This window comes from Anomaloglossus baeobatrachus, unplaced genomic scaffold (genome assembly GCF_048569485.1).
Source record: "Anomaloglossus baeobatrachus isolate aAnoBae1 unplaced genomic scaffold, aAnoBae1.hap1 Scaffold_2599, whole genome shotgun sequence".
Lineage (NCBI taxonomy): Eukaryota > Metazoa > Chordata > Amphibia > Anura > Aromobatidae > Anomaloglossus > Anomaloglossus baeobatrachus.
This window is the reverse complement of record NW_027442145.1, coordinates 110,230-137,160: the sequence shown is the minus strand read 5'-3', so window position 1 is coordinate 137,160 and position 26,931 is coordinate 110,230. Positions and strand designations below refer to the sequence as shown.

The 26,931-nt window shown below is 43.8% G+C and overlaps 1 protein-coding gene across 1 annotated transcript; it reads left to right on the top strand.

The window, feature by feature from the left end:
• Positions 1–797: 797 nt before the first annotated feature.
• On the top strand, positions 798–26,268 carry E2F8 (E2F transcription factor 8). The gene is made up of 13 exons (XM_075332235.1): positions 798–924; positions 11,286–11,323; positions 11,395–11,607; positions 12,564–12,720; positions 16,060–16,350; positions 16,561–16,722; positions 16,968–17,105; positions 20,021–20,206; positions 21,745–21,826; positions 22,213–22,606; positions 23,322–23,439; positions 23,590–23,879; positions 25,332–26,268. The coding sequence occupies exons 1-13, from the start codon at positions 861–863 to the stop codon at positions 25,494–25,496; spliced, it is 2,298 nt and encodes a 765-aa protein (XP_075188350.1). The 5' UTR covers positions 798–860; the 3' UTR covers positions 25,497–26,268.
• Positions 26,269–26,931: the final 663 nt, after the last annotated feature.

Here is a 26,931-nt window from a genome sequence, read left to right as displayed (position 1 = left end):
ATTTCTGCATCCCATAGCAGAAAAAAAGGCTTTTTTTCACGTTTTCAGTGCAGATTTTTCCCATTCATTAGTACGGTTGAAATCTGCAGCAAAAATGCAGCAAGAATTGACATTGTGCAGAAAAATCTGCATCAAATCTGCAAGGAAGAAAAAACACTCAACGTGAGCAGGGGACTTTAGGATTCTCATTTATTTTTTTATTTTTACATCAGGGATTCCATTTAGGTGTTGTGATAAATGTGCAAAAGAAAGCATAAAAAAATACAATAAAACGCAACGTGTGCACACAGCCTATCTGAACATGGATTTTTCTGGCTCAAAAATTTCTATGTAAACTCCGCCTTCTTTAAAAAAATAATAAATAAATAAATAAATATATATATATATATATATATATATATATATATATATATATATATATATATATAAAAATAAATAATAAATAAAAATAAATAAACCCAGGAAATTGTAGTCCTGATGTGACTGTGACCTTGACCTAACACCCTGCTATCAGTTACATGCTCTGTGCACTCCGCTACTCCGCACAGGGCAGGGCATGGAGGATGCTGGGACTTGTAGTCCTCCCTGCCTGCACACAGCGCTGCTAACGTCCACACAGGAGTGTAAAGTCCACACTCAGGTCACATGACTCACACATTCCCGCGCTCCGCCCTTATTTTATTTCTTGTCGTATTCTGATTGGTCGGCTTGGATGAGTCGGAATTTTCTGATTGGTTCTTTTCCCTCTTCGTCGATAAGGTGGCAAATTGAAACAAAGTATTTACGGTTTGGCGCCCGAAACTAAGACACCCGGCAACACCGGAGTATACCGCGTCACCAGCCGCACACCCGACACCGGGATGCCGCGATCACCGACATCATCTACCGCAGCGCGGGATCTGGAGATAGGAGCCGCAGGGAGAGGTGAGAGCGGGAATCAACCGGAGTGTACCGGAATGTGCCATTACCGGTCACTGAGTGCCCAGCACGTACTGACCTCCCCCTGTATATAGAGCCCAGCACTGACTGTATACTATATATACTGACCTCCCCCGGTATATAGACCAGCACTGACTGTACACTATGTATACTGACCTCCCCCTGTATATAGAGCCCTGCACTGACTGTACACTATATATACTGACCTCCCCCTGTATATAGAGGCCAGCACTGACTGTACACTATATATACTGACCTCCCCCTGTATATAGAGCCCAGCACTGACTGTATACTATATATACTGACCTCCCCCTGTATATAGAGGCCAGCACTGACTGTACACTATATATACTGACCTCCCCCTGTATATAGAGGCCAGCACTGACTGTACACTATATATACTGACCTCCCCCTGTATATAGAGCCCTGCACTGACTGTACACTATATATACTGACCTCCCCCTGTATATAGAGCCCTGCACTGACTGTACACTATATATACTGACCTCCCCCTGTATATAGAGGCCAGCACTGACTGTACACTATATATACTGACCTCCCCCTGTATATAGAGCCCTGCACTGACTGTACACTATATATACTGACCTCCCCCTGTATATAGAGCCCTGCACTGACTGTATACTATATATACTGACCTCCCCCTGTATATAGAGGCCAGCACTGACTGTACACTATATATACTGACCTCCCCCTGTATATAGAGCCCTGCACTGACTGTACACTATATATACTGACCTCCCCCTGTATATAGAGCCCTGCACTGACTGTACACTATATATACTGACCTCCCCCTGTATATAGAGCCCTGCACTGACTGTATACTATATATACTGACCTCCCCCTGTATATAGAGCCCAGCACTGACTGTATACTATATATACTGACCTCCCCCTGTATATAGAGCCCTGCACTGACTGTACACTATATATACTGACCTCCCCCTGTATATAGAGCCCTGCACTGACTGTATACTATATATACTGACCTCCCCCTGTATATGGAGCCCTGCACTGACTGTACACTATATATACTGACCTCCCCCTGTATATAGAGCCCTGCACTGACTGTACACTATATATACTGACCTCCCCCTGTATATAGAGCCCTGCACTGACTGTATACTATATATACTGACCTCCCCCTGTATATAGAGCCCAGCACTGACTGTATACTATATATACTGACCTCCCCCTGTATATAGAGCCCTGCACTGACTGTACACTATATATACTGACCTCCCCCTGTATATAGAGCCCTGCACTGACTGTATACTATATATACTGACCTCCCCCTGTATATAGAGCCCTGCACTGACTGTACACTATATATACTGACCTCCCCCTGTATAGAGGCCAGCACTGACTGTATACTATATATACTGACCTCCCCCTGTATATAGAGCCCTGCACTGACTGTACACTATATATACTGACCTCCCCCTGTATATAGAGCCCTGCACTGACTGTATACTATATATACTGACCTCCCCCTGTATATAGAGCCCTGCACTGACTGTACACTATATATACTGACCTCCCCCTGTATATAGAGCCCTGCACTGACTGTACACTATATATACTGACCTCCCCCTGTATATAGAGCCCTGCACTGACTGTACACTATATATACTGACCTCCCCCTGTATATAGAGGCCAGCACTGACTGTATACTATATATACTGACCTCCCCCTGTATATAGAGCCCAGCACTGACTGTATACTATATATACTGACCTCCCCCTGTATATAGAGGCCAGCACTGACTGTACACTATATATACTGACCTCCCCCTGTATATAGAGCCCTGCACTGACTGTACACTATATATACTGACCTCCCCCTGTATATAGAGGCCAGCACTGACGGTATACTATATATACTGACCTCCCCCTGTATATAGAGCCCTGCACTGACTGTACACTATATATACTGACCTCCCCCTGTATATAGAGGCCAGCACTGACGGTATACTATATATACTGACCTCCCCCTGTATATAGAGCCCTGCACTGACTGTATACTATATATACTGACCTCCCCCTGTATATAGAGCCCTGCACTGACTGTATACTATATATACTGACCTCCCCCTGTATATAGAGCCCTGCACTGACTGTACACTATATATACTGACCTCCCCCTGTATATAGAGGCCAGCACTGACTGTATACTATATATACTGACCTCCCCCTGTATATAGAGCCCTGCACTGACGGTATACTATATATACTGACCTCCCCCTGTATATAGAGCCCTGCACTGACTGTATACTATATATACTGACCTCCCCCTGTATATAGAGGCCAGCACTGACTGTATACTATATATACTGACCTCCCCCTGTATATAGAGCCCTGCACTGACGGTATACTATAAATACTGACCTCCCCCTGTATATAGAGCCCTGCACTGACTGTATACTATATATACTGACCTCCCCCTGTATATAGAGCCCTGCACTGACTGTACACTATATATACTGACCTCCCCCTGTATATAGAGGCCAGCACTGACTGTATACTATATATACTGACCTCCCCCTGTATATAGAGCCCTGCACTGACTGTATACTATATATACTGACCTCCCCCTGTATATAGAGCCCTGCACTGACTGTATACTATATACACTGACCTCCCCCTGTATATAGAGCCCTGCACTGACTGTATACTATATACACTGACCTCCCCCTGTATATAGAGCCCAGCACTGACTGTATACTATATATACTGACCTCCCCTGTATATAGAGCCCTGCACTGACTGTATACTATATACACTGACCTCCCCCTGTATATAGAGCCCTGCACTGACTGTATACTATATATACTGACCTCCCCTGTATATAGAGCCCTGCACTGACTGTATACTATATACACTGACCTCCCCCTGTATATAGAGCCCTGCACTGACTGTATACTATATATACTGACCTCCCCCTGTATATAGAGCCCTGCACTGACTGTATACTATATACACTGACCTCCCCCTGTATATAGAGCCCTGCACTGACTGTATACTATATACACTGACCTCCCCCTGTATATAGAGCCCAGCACTGACTGTATACTATATATACTGACCTCCCCTGTATATAGAGCCCTGCACTGACTGTATACTATATACACTGACCTCCCCCTGTATATAGAGCCCAGCACTGACTGTATACTATATATACTGACCTCCCCTGTATATAGAGCCCTGCACTGACTGTATACTATATACACTGACCTCCCCCTGTATATAGAGCCCTGCACTGACTGTACACTATATATACTGACCTCCCCCTGTATATAGAGCCCTGTACTGACTGTATACTATATATACTGACCTCCCCCCTGTATATAGAGCCCTGCACTGACTGTATACTATATATACTGACCTCCCCCTGTATATAGAGCCCTGCACTGACTATATACTATATATACTGACCTCCCCCTGTATATAGAGCCCTGCACTGACTATATACTATATATACTGACCTCCCCCTGTATATAGAGGCCTGCACTGACTGTACACTATATATACTGACCTCCCCCTGTATATAGAGGCCAGCACTGACTGTACACTATATATACTGACCTCCCCCTGTATATAGAGCCCAGCACTGACTGTATACTATATATACTGACCTCCCCCTGTATATAGAGCCCAGCACTGACTGTATACTATATATACTGACCTCCCCCTGTATATAGAGCCCAGCACTGACTGTATACTATATATACTGACCTCCCCCTGTATATAGAGCCCAGCACTGACTGTATACTATATATACTGACCTCCCCCTGTATATAGAGCCCAGCACTGACTGTATACTATATATACTGACCTCCCCCTGTATATAGAGCCCAGCACTGACTGTATACTATATATACTGACCTCCCCCTGTATATAGAGCCCAGCACTGACTGTATACTATATATACTGACCTCCCCCTGTATATAGAGCCCAGCACTGACTGTATACTATATATACTGACCTCCCCCTGTATATAGAGCCCAGCACTGACTGTATACTATATATACTGACCTCCCCCTGTATATAGAGCCCAGCACTGACTGTATACTATATATACTGACCTCCCCCTGTATATAGAGGCCAGCACTGACTGTATACTATATATATACTGACCTCCCCCTGTATATAGAGATCCATGCCTGGCCCTGACTGTACGCTATATACTGACCTCCTCCTGTATATAATATATAGATCTGAGCCTAGCACTGACAATACACTATATACTGACCTCCCCCTGTATATAGAGATCCATGCCCGGCACTGACTGTACGCTATATACTGACCTCCCCCTGTGTATAATATGTACGCTATATACTGACCTCCCCCTGTGTATAATATGTACGCTATATACTGACCTCCCCCCTGTGTATAATATATAGATTTGAGCCCGGCACTGATTGTACGCTATATACTAAAAATGGAAAAATTAGCAGCAGGCACTCCAATTGATGTGCAAAAAGAATACATTTTATTGCAACTTCAAACAGTGTAATGTTTCGGTCGCTGCTTGGACCTTCTTCAAGAACCTGTCTTCTGATAAGTGAGAACAACACAATTTGTGCGGAGTCCACTGCTATTGAATATAAAAATAAATGTAGGAAGTTGGGTGTCTACACCAGAAAGTGTAGACACTCCACTAGCCGTGTATACCATATTTCTTTTTCTCTCTGGTAACGGCAACCTTAGTCACCATACTCTCAACAAGCTGTGGATACCGCATGTTTTCCTTGCCCCTTTGGTGATGTCAGCCAGATTACCTTACCTTCATTACAAGCGGTGGATACCGCATTCTTCTTTTCTGCCCTTTCTGGTGTAGACACCCAACTACCTACATTTATTGTGTTGTTACAAGTATTGAACAATCTACACCATTTCTGACCAATCTACATGGTAGAACTCTCACAAACCTTTTCCACAACAGGAGCAATCCTCATCATTGCTGGTTAATGATTCACACACGGTTCGCTATAGGTGAATTTCTATTCAAAACCATTCTTATAACAGGTCCACTTCCTACCTGGTTTCTAATTCACACTTGAACTTCTCTCATTCGCCTCTCAATTATCATAAGACAGGTTCTTGAAGAAGGTCCAAGCAGCGATCGAAACGTTGAACTGTTTCAAGTTGCAATAAAATGTATTCTTTTTTCACATCAATTAGCCTGGTGCTAATTTTTCTATACGTGGACCCTACCTGAGCACCCACACCTTCACAGAAGTGCTGTGATCATTTTTCATTGAACGCTATATACTGACCTCCCCATGTATATATAGATCTGAGCCCGGCACTGACTGTATATTACACATGACCTCTCCCTGAGGTCACTGGAAGACTCTATAGGCTTTATGGGGAGAGGTCAGTATACAGCTAGACTAGGTCAGAGGTTGAAGCAATATTACCGTATATTCCTTTCCTTTGTTAAAGGTGTATATAGTGTGCAAAAAAAAAAAAGTTTAAGGCAAGTGTTACTGTTGGAGGTGTTTTATTGTCTGTTTTTTGTTTTTTTAGTTTGCATTTTGTTAACTGGTATAAAAAAAAAAAAAACTGAATCAAGAAAAAAGAAATCTAAATCAAATCCACATTTGATGACCGCCCTTTGGCTTCATCACTTGCACACAGTGTGTAAATGAACTCAGCAGGGAGGTTGTTCCAAACATCTTGGAGAACTGACCCCAGAACTTCTGTGTGAGAGGCTTATGCGGATCATTCTGTCTCTTCATATGACTCAAGACAGACTGGATGATACCGAGATCAGGGCTCAGTGGGGTGGCCCGGCCCGATCACTACCTCCAGGAGTCCTTGTTCTTAAAGAGAATCTGTCACCAGGTTTTTGCCCCTCCCAATGTGAGAGCAGCATAATGTAGAGACAGAGACCCTGATTCCGGTGATGTGTCACTTACTGAGCTGTGTGCTGTAATTTTGACAACGTCCTAGTTTTCTCTGCTGCAGATCTAGCAGTTAAACAGAGATCATAAATATGGTGGACTACCTGCAGCACAACAAGTAGTCCTGTAATGATGATCTACTGCTGATTAAAGTAATTTTTATCAAATCTACACTAAACAGCTCAGTAAGTGACACATCACTGGAATCAGGATCTCTTTCTCTATGTTATGGTGCTCTCAGATTAGGTGACAAAAACCTGTTGACAGATTCCCTTTATTGCCATGGGCATGATGTTTGGGGTCGCTGTTCAGTTGCAGAATATATTTGGAGCCAATCATACAAATCCCTAATGGTATTACATGATGGATAAATATCTGCCTGTGTTTCTCAGCATTGAGGACACCAATATTCCTGACCAAACCCCCAACTCCATTTTATCGAAGTGCAGCCCCAAATTTGCAGTAAACTTGTCCAGGCTGCACTATTGCCTGCAGACCCTCATTATTGTGCCGCTCTCCAGCCCGTGGGTGAACAATCTGCTTTCTGTACAGCCAAAAATTTCACATTTTGACTCATTGCTCCTGAACACATGGTGCCATTTTTCTGCACCCCAGTTCCTGTTTTTGTGTGTAGTTGAGTCACTTGGCCTTGTCTGCAAGTCAAAGTAGTTCTTTGGCTGCAATTCTTCCACGAAGACCAGTTCAGGCCAGATTTGAATAGTAGTTTGTAGTGATGAGCATGGTAGTGCCCGCTCATCACTAGTTACCAGTACTGAGCACCAGAGCATGGTAGTGCCCGCTCATCACTAGTTACCAGTACTGAGCACCCGAGCATGGTAGTGCCCGCTCATCACTAGTTACCAGTACTGAGCACCCGAGCATGGTAGTGCCCGTTCATCACTAGTTACGAGTACAGAGCACCCGAGCATGGTAGTGCCCGTTCATCACTAGTTACGAGTACAGAGCACCCGAGCATGGTAGTGCCCGTTCATCACTAGTTACGAGTACAGAGCACCCGAGCATGGTAGTGCCCGTTCATCACTAGTTACGAGTACAGAGCACCCGAGCATGGTAGTGCCCGTTCATCACTAGTTACGAGTACAGAGCACCCGAGCATGGTAGTGCCCGTTCATCACTAGTTACGAGTACAGAGCACCCGAGCATGATAGTGCCCGTTCATCACTAGTTACGAGTACAGAGCACCCGAGCATGATAGTGCCCGTTCATCACTAGTTACGAGTACTGAGCACCCGAGCATGGTAGTGCCCGCTCATCACTAGTTACGGGTACCAAGCACCTGAGCATGGTAGTGCCCGCTCATCACTAGTTACGGATACTGAGCACCCGAGCATGGTATTGCCCGCTCATCACTAGTTACCAGTACTGAGCACCCGAGCATGGTAGTGCCCACTCATCACTAGTTACGGGTACCAAGCACCTGAGCATGGTAGTGCCTGCTCATCACTAGTTACGAGTACTGAGCACCCGAGCATGGTAGTGCCCGCTCATCACTAGTTACGAGTACTGAGCACCCGAGCATGGTAGTGCCCGCTCATCACTAGTTACCAGTACTGAGCACCCGAGCATGGTAGTGCCCGCTCATCACTAGTTACCAGTACTGAGCACCCGAGCATGGTAGTGCCCGCTCATCACTAGTTACGAGTACCGAGCACCCAAGCATGGTAGTGATCATGCGCAGTGAGCTGAAAACCAGCGGTGTCAGCAGAGGTGAAATCGACCATGTCTCTGACACTGTGCATTCATTAGCATCTTAACATGCCCCCCGTGGGTGTGCTTACATGCCAAGGGGGCCGACTAGCCAAAGAAGCTAACGCCCTTGCGACTAGTCTCTGGCCTCATTAGCATATTATAAAGAATCTTTAGAAACACTTTCTCTTTATATATCTCTTTATCTATGCTACTAGATGCTGGGTGCCTAAAACTTTAGGTAGAAAGCTGAGGAAACAACTGAAAAAAGGACACAAGGGGCTTCAGGAAGGAAAAAAAGCCCCCAGAGTTTCCTGAAGTGTCTTCTGCTTGAAAATGTCAGCAAATTTGTCTGCGGTAGTGATGGCAAGCATGCTTGGCATTGCTCAATCAAGTATCCGGGTGCTTGGGCACGTGTATTGTGGGTGCTCGAGTGTTATGCTGTAGTCCCTGCTACACACGTTTCGTAGCTATTTTTCAGCCAATAAACATGCAGAGATTTCACGCCAATCACAGTAAGGCTGTAGCCATGTTTATTTCTGGCATCACTGATTAGCCGGCCACATCGGGTCTTGTATGAGTCCTGGAGGTGCGATGCTCGGCACATTCTTCTCTGGAAGCAGATCACGGAGAGATGATATGGGAGGGAGAGCTTAGATTAGAGCAGACAAGTAGGCAGGGTTTTACACTTGCACCTTTTAGAGTCTTTCATGTGGCCCTAAAGGTTTTTTTTTTTCTTTTTTTCTTTTGCCTGGTTTAAATTAAAAAAAGGGGTCCCCCCCCCCCAGTTTTAATAACCAGCCATGTTAAAGCATACAGCTGGGGGCAGGTATTATCAGGTTTGGGGGGCCATGGTTATTTGGCCCTTCACTACCTAAAAATAGCAACCCGCAGCCACCCCAGAAGTGGCACCTCCATTAGATGCTCCATTTCTGGTGGTTTTTTTTTCCCTTTGCTCTTCTCGATCGCTCTGGTGTGGTCGCAATTTGGGTAATACTTTTGAGGTTGATATCCGCTGCTAATTTGTCAGCTGACCTCAAGCCCAGGGGTTAGTAATGGAGAGTAGTCTATCAGGCATCCCATTACTAACCCAGTAAGTGTAACATTAAAAACAAATACTTAGGCAAAACGTTTTTGAATAAAGACTCCACACACTTCCTTGTTTTACCAATTTTATTTAAAACAAACAAGACTCACACTATTCCTCATTCACCAATTTATTACAAACCAAAAACCCTTTAAGTTCCGATGTAAACCATTGTGTAATGATCCCACGATATTCCTCAAATCTGTGTAAGTACCAAAAGTCAATCACATCACCATGCGTGAGAAATTCTGCGTCTGGAGCTGACCTGGAGTGACCTCTGGAGCCCCCCCAAATATTACCCTGATTAGCACCACATAAGGGCAATAGAGAAAAACTGGGCAAACTGCTAGAATTCATGTATCTAATGTGATGAGCCACTTCTGGGGTGGTTGCGGGCTGCTATTTTTAGGCTGGGAAGGGCCAAATAACAAATCTTACTACCCCTGAGGAGTTATATTTCTTGTATAAGGGAGGCCGCCGCGGCTCTGGGGAGGCCGCCGCGGCTCTGGGGAGCTCCAATTTCTGGATATATCCTAAATGTGCAAAAAAATGTTTCAACTTAGCTAAAACTATTCACTCCAGATTTGTAGGAAAATTGCTGTCACATATCAATGCTATAATCTTTATTTTTTAGGCCAATTGTATATCCAAACCTATTGGTATAAACACACACTAATAGAGATATATCTCTATACACATACGTGCACCCACCACCTATCTCCGTACACTGGGAGCACACAGCCCTGTCCGGGTTCCATACCACCTGGCTCCCGTTGTACACAGTGACGGAGCGCCCCCTCCCCCAGCTCGCCGCTCCGTGCCCCCCGCCTGCTGTCCGGTCACTTCTCCGTTTCCCGCTTTATTTCCGGCGCCAATTTTTCTTTTTTTAAGTTGTGAAGTTTCAGCTTCTTCCGGTCCGTAACCACGCCCTTCTACTGGATGATTCGTTGAAAAGTTAGAGTGGGAGTGGGCGGGGCTCTGAGGGTGTAAGTTTCAATGTCGGTGAGGACTCATGCTTGGTTGGCAGCTCCGGTGCTGTATGGACAGGTCGGTCGTAGGTTATATCGCGATAATCGGTGCGACTTATTGTCCCGATTTCATGTCTGTACCAATTCACTATTCTTTTCTTTTGTATAATGCCCTTCTATAAGAAAACCTTTATAAAGTTTCAGTTCTGCACAATTTCAGGATCCCTTATTGCTGTCAGTGAATGAAAACCTTAAAACCTTTGCATTAGAAACTCCGGTGCAGATTTCATTCATCGTTCAGACACCTTAGTAACCTGCTTAGACCCAAGTCTGACGCGTGTGTATTATATATATATATATATATATATATATATATATATATATATATATATATATATATATATATATATATATATATATATATATATATATATTTTATAATATATATATTTTATAATATATAAAAAAAAAAAAATTCTTTACTGACACACTGTAACAGAGGGCTCGGCTGTGTCCATTCCCCGTTATTAGGTCACTGCTGGTTTTTAGCCTCTGGATAATGTTTCTATTCACTGACACAAGTAGGGATGTTTCCATAGCGATCCGTTTCTACATCTGTTATTGGGCAGCCTCTGATTTTTCTTTTTCTTTTGTTGCAGGAGTCGCGAGCGTCCGTCCCATCATGGAGGATGAGAAGGTGCGTACAGCTTATAATGGCGATATTGTGTATGGGACGGAGCCGTGTGATGACCACTTTGCTTATTTCAGGAGAACGCCATGCGCCCGCTAAATCTGCGGATCCCCCGATCCCCATCGTCATCTACGGTACTAACGGAGATACAATGTGCAGCCGCCAACTTGACAACCCCGACCAAACCGTGCGACAACAACAGCGACCCCTGGACGCCGACTGCAAACTTAAAAATGCTGATCAGCGCGGCGAGCCCGGAAATCAGAAACCGGGAGCGCGAAATCCTGGAGGTAAGCACAACACCATGTATTAGGACTGCTCATCAGGTGTGACCACCATGCTTTACACTGCAGTTTGGCTCCTATTTTTTTTTTTACCCTTCCGCTTTGCTCAGTTGGGGCATAATTGTGATCGCTGGAGTCATTTTAGCTCTATTGTTTCCTAAACCCCTCAGACTCAGGAGTCTGCTCCCTCATACTTTACACTGCAGCTTTGCTTGTTCAAAATAACTGCATAATCTCCGCAGGTAAATGAGAAATAAAAATTAATTGCAAAAAAAAAGTATCCTCGTAATGACAGAGCAAACACCCATTGTCCTACATCAGACTTGCCTCTATTGACATCTGACCGTTCGGAAGATCTCCACCTCCGAGCTGTCTGATAATCTGGAATATCAAAACCTGTATTGTAATGTAGCCTATGGGGGACTTCATGTGAGTACACAGCAGGTGGTGACAGGGTCTTTGGGGACCCCTGGATGACATGGCAATCTATTAGCTCCATGAGATTGTGCCAAAAATATATGGAGGTGATGGGCACCAGAATGATTTTGCCACGTATTCGCTCCATTGGTGATTGTGTCAGACATTTAAATGGTTAAACAGCAGTTTCTCTGGTGTTAGAGGCAGATGCCGGCTGTGTAACCCAGCTGTCACCTGCCCTGTCTGATATGAGCACGTGTGTCCTGCTTCGGGAATAGGTCACAGAGGTTAATGATGTGTGTTCCACTTTTTGCAATGTATCGCAGGACACAGGCTTGTGCAGCTGTGGGATGTAATTGTCCGTTTGCCCCCCACTGAGACCACCTGTGTGGCTTCATTGCCAGCGTCTCGTCCACTTGCTGCAAGACGTGTGTCAACAGTCACATCCTCGCTAATGAGACTTGTAGAGGAGAAGTCATGCTTGTGCCTCATTCCGTCTGATCAGAAGAAATAAATATAGAATTGTACTTTATTTTACAATTCAGGAACAGTTTTCAGGTGATGAGCTGGAGAAAACGCTGCCGAGCCGCAAGGAGAAAAGTCTCGGATTGCTGTGCCATAAATTTCTCGCCCGGTTCCCAAATTACCCGAATCCAGCGGTGAACAACAGTATCTGCCTGGATGAAGTGGCCGGAGAGCTGAGTGAGTGGTGATTGCTGGTTTTATTCTCTGAATTCTAAATGTATCTGAACATTCTGTTACTAATGGCAACCAGCGACGCTGCACCTGGTACAGTCCCTAGTAAAGGATTACATCAAACATCACAGTAAACCACAAAGCTCTAAAAGTGCGGGCGTGCAAAGTAACGCCATAGTGTCACCCGCAGAGAAGACGACTGCTGCAAGTGTCACCTTCACGTACGCGAGTGCAAATCTTATTCCTAACGCTGAGAAAACATTTCCACGTGGAAATTGACATTCAATAGAGATTTTATTTCCACAGAATTTTTTTTTTTTTTTTTTTTTTTTTTTTTTTTTTCTTCTCCCCTTTCTCTATAGATTTTCAGTGCATTTCACCCTTTGCAGCGCAGGGAATCAAATCTGCTGCAAAACCTGCTTGTAAAACCACTGGGTTTGCTGCAAATCCAGGACTAAATCCTTTTACGAGCTTTTGCTGACGTGTGGGAATTAGTATAAATCCGGAAATCTTCCATTTTTACAAGATATATATTTAAGAAAAAATAATAAATAAATATTTTTTTTTTTATTTATTTAAAGGGAACCTGTCCCCTAGAATATGCGATCTGACATATTAGCAGACGCCTATTTGCCCTAATAGCAGCTCTCTACCCATCCCTGTGCTGTAAAATTGTGTTATATGAAAGTAATAAACGTTTTATTACTTTTATATTTCCTATGTAAATTATAGAGTCGCTGGCCCCATGGGCGGCGCCTTGCCCTATGGGCGTCTGCATACTTTCCGTGGTACCACGCTCCTGTGGGCGCGATACTATGGAGTCACATGGGCGACGTCCCCGTCGCTCATTCTATCCTGCGCACGTTTATACTCACCATTGCGGCAGGCTTCTTTTCCGGGTGTTCACTCAAAGGCTTCAGACGCGCACTGTGCATGCGCAGTGCGCATCTGAAACTGACAAGGAGAACCCGGAAGAGAAGCCTGCCACAATGGGAAGTATAAATGTGCGCAGGATAGAATGAGCGACGGGGACGTCGCTCATGTGACTCCATGGTATCACGCCCACAGGGGCGTGGTACCACGGAAAGTATGCAGACGCCCATAGGGCAAGGCGCCGCCCATGGGCCAGCGGCTCTATAATTTACATAGGAAATATGAAAGTAATAAAACATTTTTTATTACTTTCATATTACACAATTTTACAGCACAGGGATGGGTAGGGAGCTGCTATTAGCAGATGCATATTTGCCCTAATATGTCAGATCACAGGTTCCCTTTAAGCCCTTCTTCCTTCTTGACTTATATCTGTGACGTTTGCTCCCAAAAATGGCAATACAAAGCAATGAAAATATCAGATGTACGCCTAAACTGTAAATAAATAAAAACCACAACTTGCCACTTTAAAAAACAAAACTTTCAGACAGCTCCTTCAACTGAAAAAATTGCAGAACCAGAATTTTAAATTTGACTGCACTTGGATTTTTTTCGCCCTCTTTTTTTTTTACCTTTTATTTATTTTTTTTATTTTTTTTTAAAAAAAATCTCTTGGGGAAAATTTCCAGCTAAAAAAACAAAAAGGCTGCATCTTTATAATATAATATAATTTTAATAGAATCCCATGTAGGTAAAAGTCACATGCATGTGGTCATTTAGTTGTAATTTCATGAAAACTTAAGAATGCAATAGGCGCTCTCTGCTGCCGAAATGTCACCTCGGTGTAAAAAGGAGAAATTGAGAAATGCCGCTTTTGTAACTCCACGTTTCCTCCAGATAAGCAAATCCTTTCCTTTACTTCAGTTGGATGTACTATGTTGGGCCATTGTATTCTATTAACTTCAGTAATATGGCGTTAAGAGAAGCAGGAACTCCTGAGCCCAGAGTTTTCTCACTGAGCCTCCAAAGAGGAATTTCTCACTCCGGAGCGGATGCTATTCACAGTAAAGGCACTAGGTGGCGCTTGAATTGCTGCAGTGTAGAAGCCTCAGAACCGTCCGCTGACTCCTCTCATTTCCTTATTGATGTATTAATTTTCCATAATCTTAGAATATTCTCTATATAATCCCGATGTGCATTAATATAGGTCTTATTTACTTTTTAGTCTATAAATTGATATAATTTCATTTCAGCCCTTCGTTTTCTAGTCAGTGACCTTTGGCATTGTCTGCCGTTTCTCTTTAGCGCCCAAGAAAAAAATAAATAAATAAACCAAGGATTGCTACAATTGGGTTGGCTTACTGTTTTTCTATGCATATTTGCCCTTCTTGTCATTGCTCATCTTGGATCTATAATCTTTATCGCATTGATTGGACCAGAAGTATTAAGATGTGCTCACTCATCAGTATTTACCAGTACTGAGCACCCGAGCATGGTAGTGCTCACTCATCAGTATTTACCAGTACTGAGCACCCGAGCATGGTAGTGCCCGCTCATCACTAGTTACGAGTACTGAGCACCCGAGCATGGTAGTGCCCGCTCATCACTAGGTACCAGTACTGAGCACCCGAGCATGGTAGTGCCCGCTCATCACTAGGTACCAGTACTGAGCACCCGAGCATGGTAGTGCCCGCTCATCACTAGGTACCAGTACTGAGCACCCGAGCATGGTAGTGCCCGCTCATCACTAGTTACCAGTACAGAACACCTGAGCATGGTAGTGCCCGCTCATCACTAGTTACGAGTACCAAGCACCCGAGCATGGTAGTGCCCGCTCATCACTAGTTACCAGTACTGAGCACCCGAGCATAGTAGTGCCCGCTCATCACTAGTTACCAGTACAGAACACCTGAGCATGGTAGTGCCCGCTCATCACTAGTTACGAGTACCAAGCACCCGAGCATGGTAGTGCTCACTCATCACTAGTAGTTACCAGTACTGAGCACCCGAGCATGGTAGTGCCCGCTCATCACTAGTTACGAGTACTGAGCACCTGAGCATGGTAGTGCCCGCTCATCACTAGTTACAAGTACTGGGCACCCGAGCATGGTAGTGCCCGCTCATCACTAGTTACAAGTACTGGGCACCCGAGCATGGTAGTGCCCGCTCATCACTAGTTACCAGTACTGAGCACCCGAGCATGGTAGTGCCCGCTCATCACTAGTTACGAGTACTGAGCACCCGAGCATGGTAGTGCCCGCTCATCACTAGTTACCAGTACTGAGCACCCGAGCATGGTAGTGCCCGCTCATCACTAGTTACGAGTACTGAGCACCTGAGCATGGTAGTGCCCGCTCATCACTAGTTACGAGTACAGAGCACCTGAGCATGGTAGTGTTCGCTCATCACGAATGACTTGTTTTCTCCGGAGCATTCCTTTTAATACGGACGTTACTGATTTCCTCTTCTTAGGTGTGGAGCGTAGACGGATATACGACATTGTCAATGTTCTAGAGAGCTTGCACATGGTCAGCCGCCTCGCCAAGAACAAATACATTTGGCACGGCCGCAAAAACCTCAACCAGACCTTCGATGTGTTGAAACGAGTTGGAGAAGAGAACAAGTACGCCGAACAGATCCTGCACCTAAAAAAGCGAGAGCAGGAGGAGGCGGACGCACAGGACGACGCATCCATCCCCAAGTCACTGGTGAAGCAGGCGGAGGTCAGCTTCGTGGAGCTGCCCGGCCTGGAGTTCAGAGCTGGTGAGTACTAGTCGAAATCCTCTCCGGGCTGCACTCGTCAAAGGCTGGGAAAGATCTCGTCACATAGGTACCGGGGCGCACCCCAGTGATCCAGTAGAGGGATATGCCCTTTCCTAGAAGGGGGACTTTGGCAATTTATCTGTGGGTATAGGATAACTCGCGGTCTTGGGGAAGTTCCTTAACACCATTCTTCTTTTCTTTCATGTTCAGCTTCTGTGAACAGCCGGAAGGAGAAGTCTCTGCGAGTGATGAGTCAGCGGTTCGTTATGCTCTTCCTCGTGTCCTCACCGCAGATCGTCAGTCTGGACATCGCTGCCAAAATCTTAATTGGAGAAGATCAACTGGAGGATTTAGATAAAGGCAAATTCAAAAGTAAGACACTTTCTAATATATTTATTTTTTTGTTTGGCTATGAACGGGGAAAGCTCCTGATTCATACACCCCCTGCACTTTGCAAATCCCCCAAAAAAGTAACCCTTTCTTCAACCTTTTGAATGAGGATTTTATTATATGGTGATTCGATACCTCTCTAAATCAGGACGAGCTCCAAAAAGAAATCGGATTTTTTTTTATTTATTTTATTTATTTTTTCTTTTATTAAAAAAAAACCTTCACAGCAAAAATAAGACGTCTGTACGACATAGCGAATGTCCTGAGCAGCCTGAATCTTATAAAGAAGGTGCACGTAACGGAAGAGAGGGGCCGCAAGCCGGCGTTCCAGTGGACCTGTCCGGAAACGTCACCAGATGACCCAGGTGAGATGAGCGGATCCTGTGGTATCTGCTATATCTATTCATATTGATGTACCCTTGGCTGCATGCAATTTAAAAAAATAAAACTACGTACGCTCTCATATAAATAAAGCCTAGGGTCCACTCACATCTGCATATAAATACTACAAGTGCAAACCATTTAACCCCTTCAGCCCCGGGGCACTTTCCGTTTTTGCATTTTTGTTTTTTGCTCCCCTTCTTCCGAGAGCTGTAACTTTTTTTTATTTTTCCGTCAATCTTGCCATATGAGGGCTTGTTTTTTGCGGGACAAGTTGTACTTTTAAATGAAACCATAAGTTTTACCATATGGTGTACTGGAAAACAGCAAAAAAATTCCAAGTGGGGGGAAAACTGCAAAAAAAGTGTGATGGCACAATAGATTTTGGGATGTTTTATTCACCGTGTTCACTATATGGTAAAACTGATGTGTGGGTATGATGCCTGGGGTCGGTGCGAGTTTGTAGACACCAAACATATATAGGTTTACTTGTATCTAAGGGGTTAAAAAAAATTCAGAAGTTTGCCCAATAAAAGTGGCGTACGTTTTGCACCATTTTCCGAAACCCGTAGCGTTATCATTTTTTGGGATCTATGGCTCAGTAACTACTTATTTTTTGCGTCTCGAGCTGACGTTTCTAATGGTACAATTTTTGCGCAGATGCTACGTTTTGATCGCCTGTTATTGCATTTTGCGTAAAACTTGCGGCGACCAAAAAACGTAATTTTGGCGTTTGGAATTTTTTTGCCACTACGCCGTTTACCAATCAGATTAATTGATTTTATATTTTGATAGTTCGGGCATTTCGGAACGCGGCGATACCAAATATGTGCATATTTATTTATTTTTTTTAAGCCTTTAATTTTCAATGGGGGGAAAGGGGGGTGATTTGAACTTTTAGGTTTTTTTATTTTTTTTTTATTTATTTTTTTTTATATTTTACTAGTCCCCCTAGGGGGCTATAGCGATCAGCAATCCGATCGCTATTATCTATCTATACATCGATCTATACAGCTGTAAATCGCAGATTCAGTCACTTTTGTTTTCACCCTGCTCCCGGCCGGGTGAAAACGAAAGTAAAACGTCATAGCTGCAGGCGTCATCACATGACCCTGTGCTACGATGGCAACCCCCGAAAGTCACGTGATCACTCACGTGACTTCTGGTGGGGGCGGTGGTAAGTAAAAAACATGGCCGCGCGCATATACATCTCGCTGCCAGATTTTGGCAGCGAGATGTAAGGGGTTAATGTTCCGGGTGGAATGCGATTCCACTCGGAACATGTAGGCACACATGTCAGCTGTTGATAACAGCTGATATGTGCGCCGATCCCCGCCGCCTGCTCGCGGCAGGGGGCGGGGCTTAACGGGATACGCTCCATGACGGATATATCCGTCCATGGTCAGGAAGGGGTTAAAAAAAAAAACAAAAAAACACATTGCACTTGCATTTGGCCTAAAGAAAAAAATCGCAGAAAGAAAAACTGCCAATACTCAGTCAATGGGTGCAACAAAAAACAAGACACATGGACCATCCGTATGCCGTCCGTTTTTCTTAAAGATATGCTACCATTATGTAGCTTAGGCTAGAACACGAAATGATCGTAGAATTGATAGGCGACAAATAACAAATACCAAATGAATTGCATTTGCTCCATTTATCTAGATTAAAACTGGAGGTTTGTTTTGTTTTTGTTTTTTTTTTTTTTTAATACCGTATTTATTTATTTTTTTTTATTAGAAGACACACTTTTTTCCTCCCAAAAATTTGGTTGGAAAATGAGGGGTACGTTTTTATAATTCGAATGTAGCTTACCAGGAGGTGGAGAGTGGGCCTGTGCTGGCAGCTGGAGCCCATGCTGGTTTTGTGGAGCTGGGTGGTGTGGCAGGTGTGCCAGATGCGCTGTTGGTGGTGCGGGCTTCAAAGACATGGTGCCCGGAGTCAGCGCATGCGCAGATGGGGCTCTCAGCTCAAGAGCTCATCATTGCTTGCGCCGCCTCCGGTCCACTGATCTCCCAGCAGCAGACTTAAAGAAAATGGTGCCCGGAGGTGGCGCGTGCGAAGATGAGATCTGTACTTGTCATTGAGCCCATAGATCAATCTGCGCACGCGCTAACTCTGGGCGCCGTTTATTTGAAACCTGCACCGCCAACAGAGCTTCTGAGATACTTGCCGCACCGCCCTGTTCCACACAGCCAGCATGGACCCCCACTGCGCCTGCAGCATCGCCCCGCTCCTGCACCGCTCCTGCCTCCTGTGACCCCCCCGCTCCACCAACACTGGCGCCCCCCTTTCTGGTAAGACACCACTGCAGTATGAGATGGGAACACCCCCCCCCCCCCCCCTTTTTTTTTTTCCCCCCCCTAAATTTGGGGTGCAGCTTATAATCCGGTGCAGTTTATAAAATGAAAAGTAATGTACTTAGATGTGAGCAAACCCTTCAAAGAAAATCTCCAGGCACAACGTATACAGTGTGATGCACACAGAGAGACGTGCCTGGTAATTAATCTTTGTGCATCAGTTTTGAAATGTTCTGCAACTTTTTAAGAGTATTTGTTACTCACTTTTTTGACACTTTGTTTCCAAAAAAAAAAAAAATTCTCATTTAGATCCAAAGGCAAATACCCCATTCACACACAGTACTATTCACGGCTGAGCTTTTGTTACAATTTTATCAGGTGCATATAGTTATCTGTGATGAATCTTGTGCAATGTCCCAATTCTTTTGTAAAACTGAAATGAGTTAATTTTTGGAAAATCGATGATTAGTCTGTTACTCTGAGACTGTACATTGCTATGGTATAAATCACCCTGGCATGAATGCCATCACTTCTGGCTGGTGATAATTCATCTTCTCTTGGTTAAGGAAATTGAGAACCTTTCTCCCTTTATTTTGCAGAATCCACGTTGCACACCTCGATAGCTCTGGACCTTCGTTCTCCCAAAGAGAATTGCGCCAAGAATTTGTTTTCCAGCCGCGGCAAGCAAAGCTTCACTCGGCATCAGTCTCTTATAAAGCTGGCGAAGAGCATCGAAAATGACAGGAGGAAAATCAACTCTGCCCCCAGCAGTCCGGTAAAGAACGGTAAGTGATGGAGGAGCGTGTAAGAGGCTGTCCACTGCTTCCGCACTGATCGCTTATTCTTAGGATAGGTCATTTATTTCTGATCGTTGCAACACCCTGCATCCACGCGGAGCTCTGGGTTGGCGGTGTCCGGAACTGCACAATTGGTTGCCTGGCACAGCTCCATCTGCTGTACTGTGGACGCGGCTGGATACTGCACATCTGCCCCTAGATTTGAATAGAGGACGGATGTGCAGAACACCATTGCAAATGTGAACAGGGTGCTAGCTAATAAATACACAAAGTGAAAACTGCACACCAAATTCAGAGAAATATGAACAAGCATAACTGCTTTATAATAAATAAGGAATCAAAAATACAATTAGCCATATGAAAAATTGTAAAAATTGAAATTGCATAACTGCTGAGGATTATTTGAAAAAAAAAAAAAAGATATTTAGCTAATGTATTTATCAATTCATTACTGCCCCATTACCACTTCACGGTAATCTCTTATTTATGAGGTCCCTAATCAAATGTTACCTCTCTATGCAGTTAAAACCTGCTTGTGTATGGGTACCTAAATTAATGTTACCTCCTATGTGCGGTTGAAACCTGCTTGTGTATGGAAAGCCAGGGAGCGGGCTATATAGGAAATTGAACAAATATGGCTAAAGGGCAGGACTGGGTTCTCGGACAGAAAAAAAGTTCTGTTTGTTGTTCAATTTCCTATATAGCCAGGTCCCTGGCTTCCCATACACACAAGCAGGTTTTAACCGCACGTAGAGGTAACGTTTGGTTAGGTACCCATACACATGCAGGTTTTAACCGCATAGAGAGGTAACATTTGGTTATTGACCCCATAAATAAGAGATTACCGTGAAGTGGTTATCGGGCAGTAATGAATTGATCAATACATTAGCTAAATATTTTATTTATTATTTTTTTTTTTTTTTCAAATAATCCTCAGCAGTTTTGCAATGTCGCATTTCAATTTTTCATATGGCTAATTGTATTTTTCATTCCTTATGTATTATAAAGCAGTTATGCTTGTTCATATTTCTCTGAATTTGGTGTGCAGCTTTCACTTTATATAGGATGTGCAGAACATGGCCGCGGTCACAGAACAGCAGATGGAGCAGTGCCATGCAGCTAAGTAATTGTGCAGTACCCGGCCGCAGCACAGTACAGCAGATGGAGCAGTGCCATGCAGCTAAGTAATTGTGCAGTACCCGGCCGCAGCACAGTACAGCAGATGGAGCAGTGCCATGCAACTCCATAATTGTGTGGCCCTGGACAGCACTGAAAAGCTGATCGGCGCAGGTGCCCGGTGTTGCACCCCCTGCCAAATCCGACATTGATAACCTAACGCAAGGATGGACCCTAAATGTTTACGTAGTGGACAACCTCTTTTAGGTCTTCAGGAATGGTGAAACCACATGTGTAATCTATGACTCTGTGTCTCGTGGGCACCCACAGGCTTTATGACGTATCCGTTATGTTTCCAAAATAGAGATTTTGGAGTAAAATTTCTTATTCTCCCAATTTTCTATGTGAAGGTGATTCCAGCGATGGTATATCGATCCCTAGTAAGATGGCTCAGCTGGCGGCAATCTGCAAAGAACAGCTCGACCAGACAAAGTAGGTGAATCACTACAAATTAAAGTTTTGGACTTAACGGAACTTTTTTTTTTTTACTTTGGGGGGGTGGAAGTTTGTGTTTTTTTTTTTTTTGTTTTTTTTTGGTTTTTTATTTATTTATTTTTAATGCACACGTTCTGCCTCTAGTGTATAATCGTGAGTTCCCACACTTTCCTGGTAACCAGTCATCACAATAATGGCGCTTTTACTGCTTGCCCAATTGTATAGACAGTGATGAGGAAGACAGAGACGGCAAAAAATGTCTCTGCCTTCTCTATGGAGCATCACACTTCCTCTGACCGCCGACTCCCTGCTCTTAGAACTGCACAATATCCAGTCTGAGAACAGAGCAGGATGTTTTACAGAAGGTCTGTGTTATTTTACAGGGAAAGGAAGAAGGTGAAACTCAAAGTTCCCCGAGGTATCATTACTGGGAATGCCAAGATCGCGATGAAGCCCCAGAGCCAACAAGCCTTCAGCCCACTTCTGTTCCAGGCTTTACCATTTGTCCATCCTCACCCCAATTCCCCCGCTCCGTACGCCGTCTATTTACAGTCTCCAAACGCCAATGTCCAGGCTCATCCCATCATGTGCGCCGCTCAGACCCTGGTGGAAGCCCCCCAAGGAGATAAGAAAAATGTGCAAAGTGACGGCAAAGTCTCACCGACTGACGGATCTGATGAGAATGAACCGGCGCAGGAGAAATGTCCCAGGAGGCTCTCTGAACAGGAGAACGGCGGCACCAAGAGGCTGAAAAGTTCTCAAGATGAGATAGCTGAGGTTTGTATTTACCAGCTGATCCAAAACATCCTTAGTATAGCTACAAATACCCAATTATAGCCGGAATAGATCAAATTCTTTGTATCATCCACCACCACTAGAGGGCGCTACCTGAGTGACTTTTTTTTTTTTTCTTCATTCTTTCCCTATTACAGTAGTAACAACCCTGAGAATGAATTAATGATATATATTCTTTGTATACTTATATTTATTTCTTAAATATTAAGAAAATATGATTTTTTTCTTAATTTATAATAAATTCTTAATTATTTTCTTAAATCGCTAATTTTAAGAAATTAATAAATTTAAGAAAATATTTTTCAATAATAATCTTATATATTAATATATTTTCGAAAATATTTTGATTAATATAGTTTAATTTATTTTCTAATCGTTTAATATAATTAAGAAAATATTAATTAATTTTATTTTCTAATGAAAATAAAATATATATGTATTAATAATAATTTATTAATTTTAATAATTTACCTGTAATTGGAAATTTTCTTGTATTATGTCATTATTATAAGAAAATAAAATACATTATTTTATTTTCTTACTGTTTTATATATTTAAGAAAATATTTTCATTATTATTATTATTATTATTATTATTAATAATAATAATAAGAATAATATATTTTTTTATTATCTTCTTAATTTTTTTGTTATTTTTTTTTCTCCCTGATATCTGAGTTTATTCTTTTGTCTTACAGAGATTGGTGCATTCGGGGTACCTAATCCCAGTACAGTTGGCACCTTTGTCGAATGAACCCATGAAAGATCAAACCGGTTCCACCGCTGATCCAAAAATGATCACATCTCCCCTTACAGGTGACCTTTTATGTACTCGTAAAATTGGTCTTTGTATATGTCAGTTCTTTGGGGGGGGGGGGGGGGGCGGTGTCGTGGCTTGCTGGGACTTGTAGTCACCCAGCCCGTCCTCACTGCCTCTTTATAACCTATTATTTGTATTCTCTGCAGGGGTCTATCCTCTGAAAGTGATGTTTTCTCCTTGTGTGAGTCAGACGGGTCAGATTTCCACATCTACCCCTGTTGCGTCCTGCCCGAGCCCCAGTGCTGGAATATTGAACTTCACCCTGCAAAACAAAGACCTGATATCGCCCCCTGGTGGCAGCGCGCAGTCTGTTGCTATGTCTCCGAAAAACGGGAAGCCTGCGGAGGACCTGCAGGCAGCTAAAGTGTTAAATTTCAAACACCTGTCTCCCGTACCATATCAAGGACAGCCCTTCACGTTATATGCTCTGCAGCAGGTATGTACCCCTAGAACAGATATCCGCACCATGCTGCTTATATAGCACTGCTGGAGACCCTGGCACTGTGCTCTGCCATCTCCAACAGTGTCGGAGGGTCCCAGCGGTTGGCACTACCTTTCTTTTTAACTACTACTGTTTCCTTGAAATTCAGACAGGGTCTTATATTATTTTTTTGCTCTGATAGATGCTCTAGGTTTTATTTACAGGGGACGTTTTATGTTTTCCAATGAACAACAATCCACATTTATTCTTTAATAAATGGAAAAAAAAAAAAAAATCAACATTTATTCCAGAATAACCACATTCTGGAACATCAATATTTTGTGTTATTCCTATTCCTGGCTCAGATGCACATTTTCTTATCTGCTATTCTCGTGGTGCAGAACGCATCCTATAGTGGTGGGTACAGACCAGATTTAGAAAGGTTTAAGTTACCTGCTTACATTTATTATTCTCTATGTATGGCTAAGTTTACCCCCAAAAGAAACTAGACATCCCCTAAAAGAATCAGTTACCAGACCCCATCAATGAGTTAGTAAGTGAATGGGCTCTCACATACAAATCTGCGTTGCTGTCCAGTCCCCCTGCAGCGCTTTGCTCCCCCCTGGTGACAGGAAGCCGTATCACGCGGAGCGATACTGATACCTGATCTGTTTGTAAGAGCTGCAGGGCAATTCGTCTGGAATGGTGAGGGACAGCGACGCAGATCTCTGTGAGAGCCCATCCACCTTTGGCACTTGCCAACTGTAATTGTTTGGAGTCTGGCAAGTTCAATTTTTTTTTTTTTTTTTTTTCGTGGGGGGTGGGTTGGGCTGGCTGCTTTTGCTTTAGGGGGCTGGCTGCTATTGCCTTTTTGGGGGGCTGGCTGCTATTGCCTTTTTGGGGGGCTGGCTGCTATTGCCTTTTTGGGGGGCTGGCTGCTATTGCCTCTTTGGGGGGCTAGCTGCTATTGCCTCTTTGGGGGGCTGGCTGCTATTGCCTCTTTGGGGGGCTGGCTGCTATTGCCTCTTTGGGGGGCTGGCTGCTATTGCCTCTTTGGGGGGCTGGCTGCTATTGCCTTTTTGGGGGGCTGGCTGCTATTGCCTTTTTGGGGGGCTGGCTGCTATTGCCTTTTTGGGGGGCTGGCTGCTATTGCCTTTTTGGGGGGCTGGCTGCTATTGCCTTTTTGGGGGGCTGGCTGCTATTGCCTTTTTGGGGGGCTGGCTGCTATTGCCTTTTTGGGGGGCTGGCTGCTATTGCCTTTTTGGGGGCTGCCTGCTTTCTTTAACTTTTTTAGCTGCTTGGACACTTCCTTATGGAACCGCAACTAGGGCTTATTTTTGGAGTAGGGCTTATATTTTAAGCATACACAAAAAAAAAATTCTACTGGGAATTATTTCCGGGGTAGGTCTGTTTGTGATGATTTCTTTGCCCTTGATTTGACCTATCCATATTCTTATCTTCCAACAGTCCGGTGTTCCCCTTACACCGAAAGGATCCGAACCACTGAAGGACAACTTCTTCCGCACCCCAGGGGGTCTGACGTCCTCTCCTATGGATTCGATCACTTATACTGGAGCGTCTCAGGGAGCGGTCCTGGTATCGCAGCGGAAGCTGGACGTCGGTGGAGATTAGACTATCCGGCAGGACACACTAGGCTCTGATATCTTACCAGTGGCCACAGGTTCCAGCTGAAGTCACCAAGCCACAAAATGCTGCATTAAAACCAGTTAGGATCCTAGAAGTCCAGCATAGGGTCCCCATCCCCCCCCCCCCCATTTAAAGCCCATTGCTTCCCGCATCTGTTCTGCTTCTGAAGCCTTTGCATCAGCTGCACATATGAGGGTCCATCTCCTCTCTGTGCATCAGTAGGGATCACTCGCCCCACAATTATTCTGCTGAGGAGCCACTTGGCAGAGTAACGAAACATTTAAAACTAATGTGAAACTTCCCTCGAAATCGAGGAACCACGTGATCTGTACTTTATATTAGAAACCCTCTATCGGCATCCAATGGCTGCAGAGTTAAAAGGAAAAAGTAGAATAATTTCAATTATTTATACAGTTTATACCGCACTGTTTAGTGTATGAAAAGATCGACTTTTTATGGTTTTACTTTTTGTAATTATTTTTAAAAATATTTTTTTAACACATTTTAGGTGTAAAATCGTCCGGACTGTAAGGTACACGCTGGTCTGTAGAATGCTTTATGTTCCCCCGGAGTATCGGCTCCGTACGCAGCGGTGGAGTATGCGCACACTATAGATATACTGTGATGGATGTGCTTTATGGGTTCATGGTCTGAGACTTGTTTTTTTTTGTTTTTGTTTTTTTCTCATGGAATTTTGAACAAAAGTAAAACTGTACAGCTTGTTTCAAAGCGAAATGGAATTATTTATAAAGGATTTGGGAATTAATCTGTAATGTATTCTTATAATAAATTTCTTATTATAATTGTGGGATTTCTTCAGAAATGTGTCTGCACCGGCTCCAGAGAGGAGAATCTGACATGACAGCTCCATAGCGGCACTGGCCGGTGAAGCCGAGCGGCCGCCGTACAAGCCGTCTATTATTCCATTGGATACTAGGATTCTTCCATTTTTAGTAATTACTTTTCTACATAAGGAGCAGCTCTGGAGGATAATACAGGAGGTAACTCAGGATCAGTAATGTATGTACATAGTGACTGCACCAGCAGAATAGTGAGTGCAGCTCTGGAGGATAATACTGGATGTAACTCAGGATCAGTAATGTATGTACACAGGGACTGCACCAGCAGAATAGTGAGTGCAGCTCTGGAGTATAATACAGAATATAACTCAGGATCAGTAATGTATGTACACAGTGACTGCCCCAGCAGAATAGTGAGTGCAGCTCTGGAGGATAATACTGGATGTAACTCGGGATCACTAATGTAATGTATGTACACAGTGACTGCACCAGCAGAATAGTGAGTGCAGTTCTGGAGTATAATACAGAATATAACTCAGGATCAGTAATGTATGTACACAGTGACTGCCCCAGCAGAATAGTGAGTGCAGCTCTGGAGGATAATACTGGATGTAACTCAG

Excerpts from the sequence above, each read along its gene's own strand:
- E2F8 (XM_075332235.1), top strand. The coding sequence starts at position 861 with ATGCCGCGATCACCGACATCATCTACCGCAGCGCGGGATCTGGAGATA. Across the intron at positions 925-11,285 it reads GATAGGAGCCGCAGGGAGAG|GAGTCGCGAGCGTCCGTCCC; the intron begins GTGAGAGCGGGA and ends CTTTTGTTGCAG. Across the intron at positions 23,440-23,589 it reads GATCACATCTCCCCTTACAG|GGGTCTATCCTCTGAAAGTG; the intron begins GTGACCTTTTAT and ends TATTCTCTGCAG.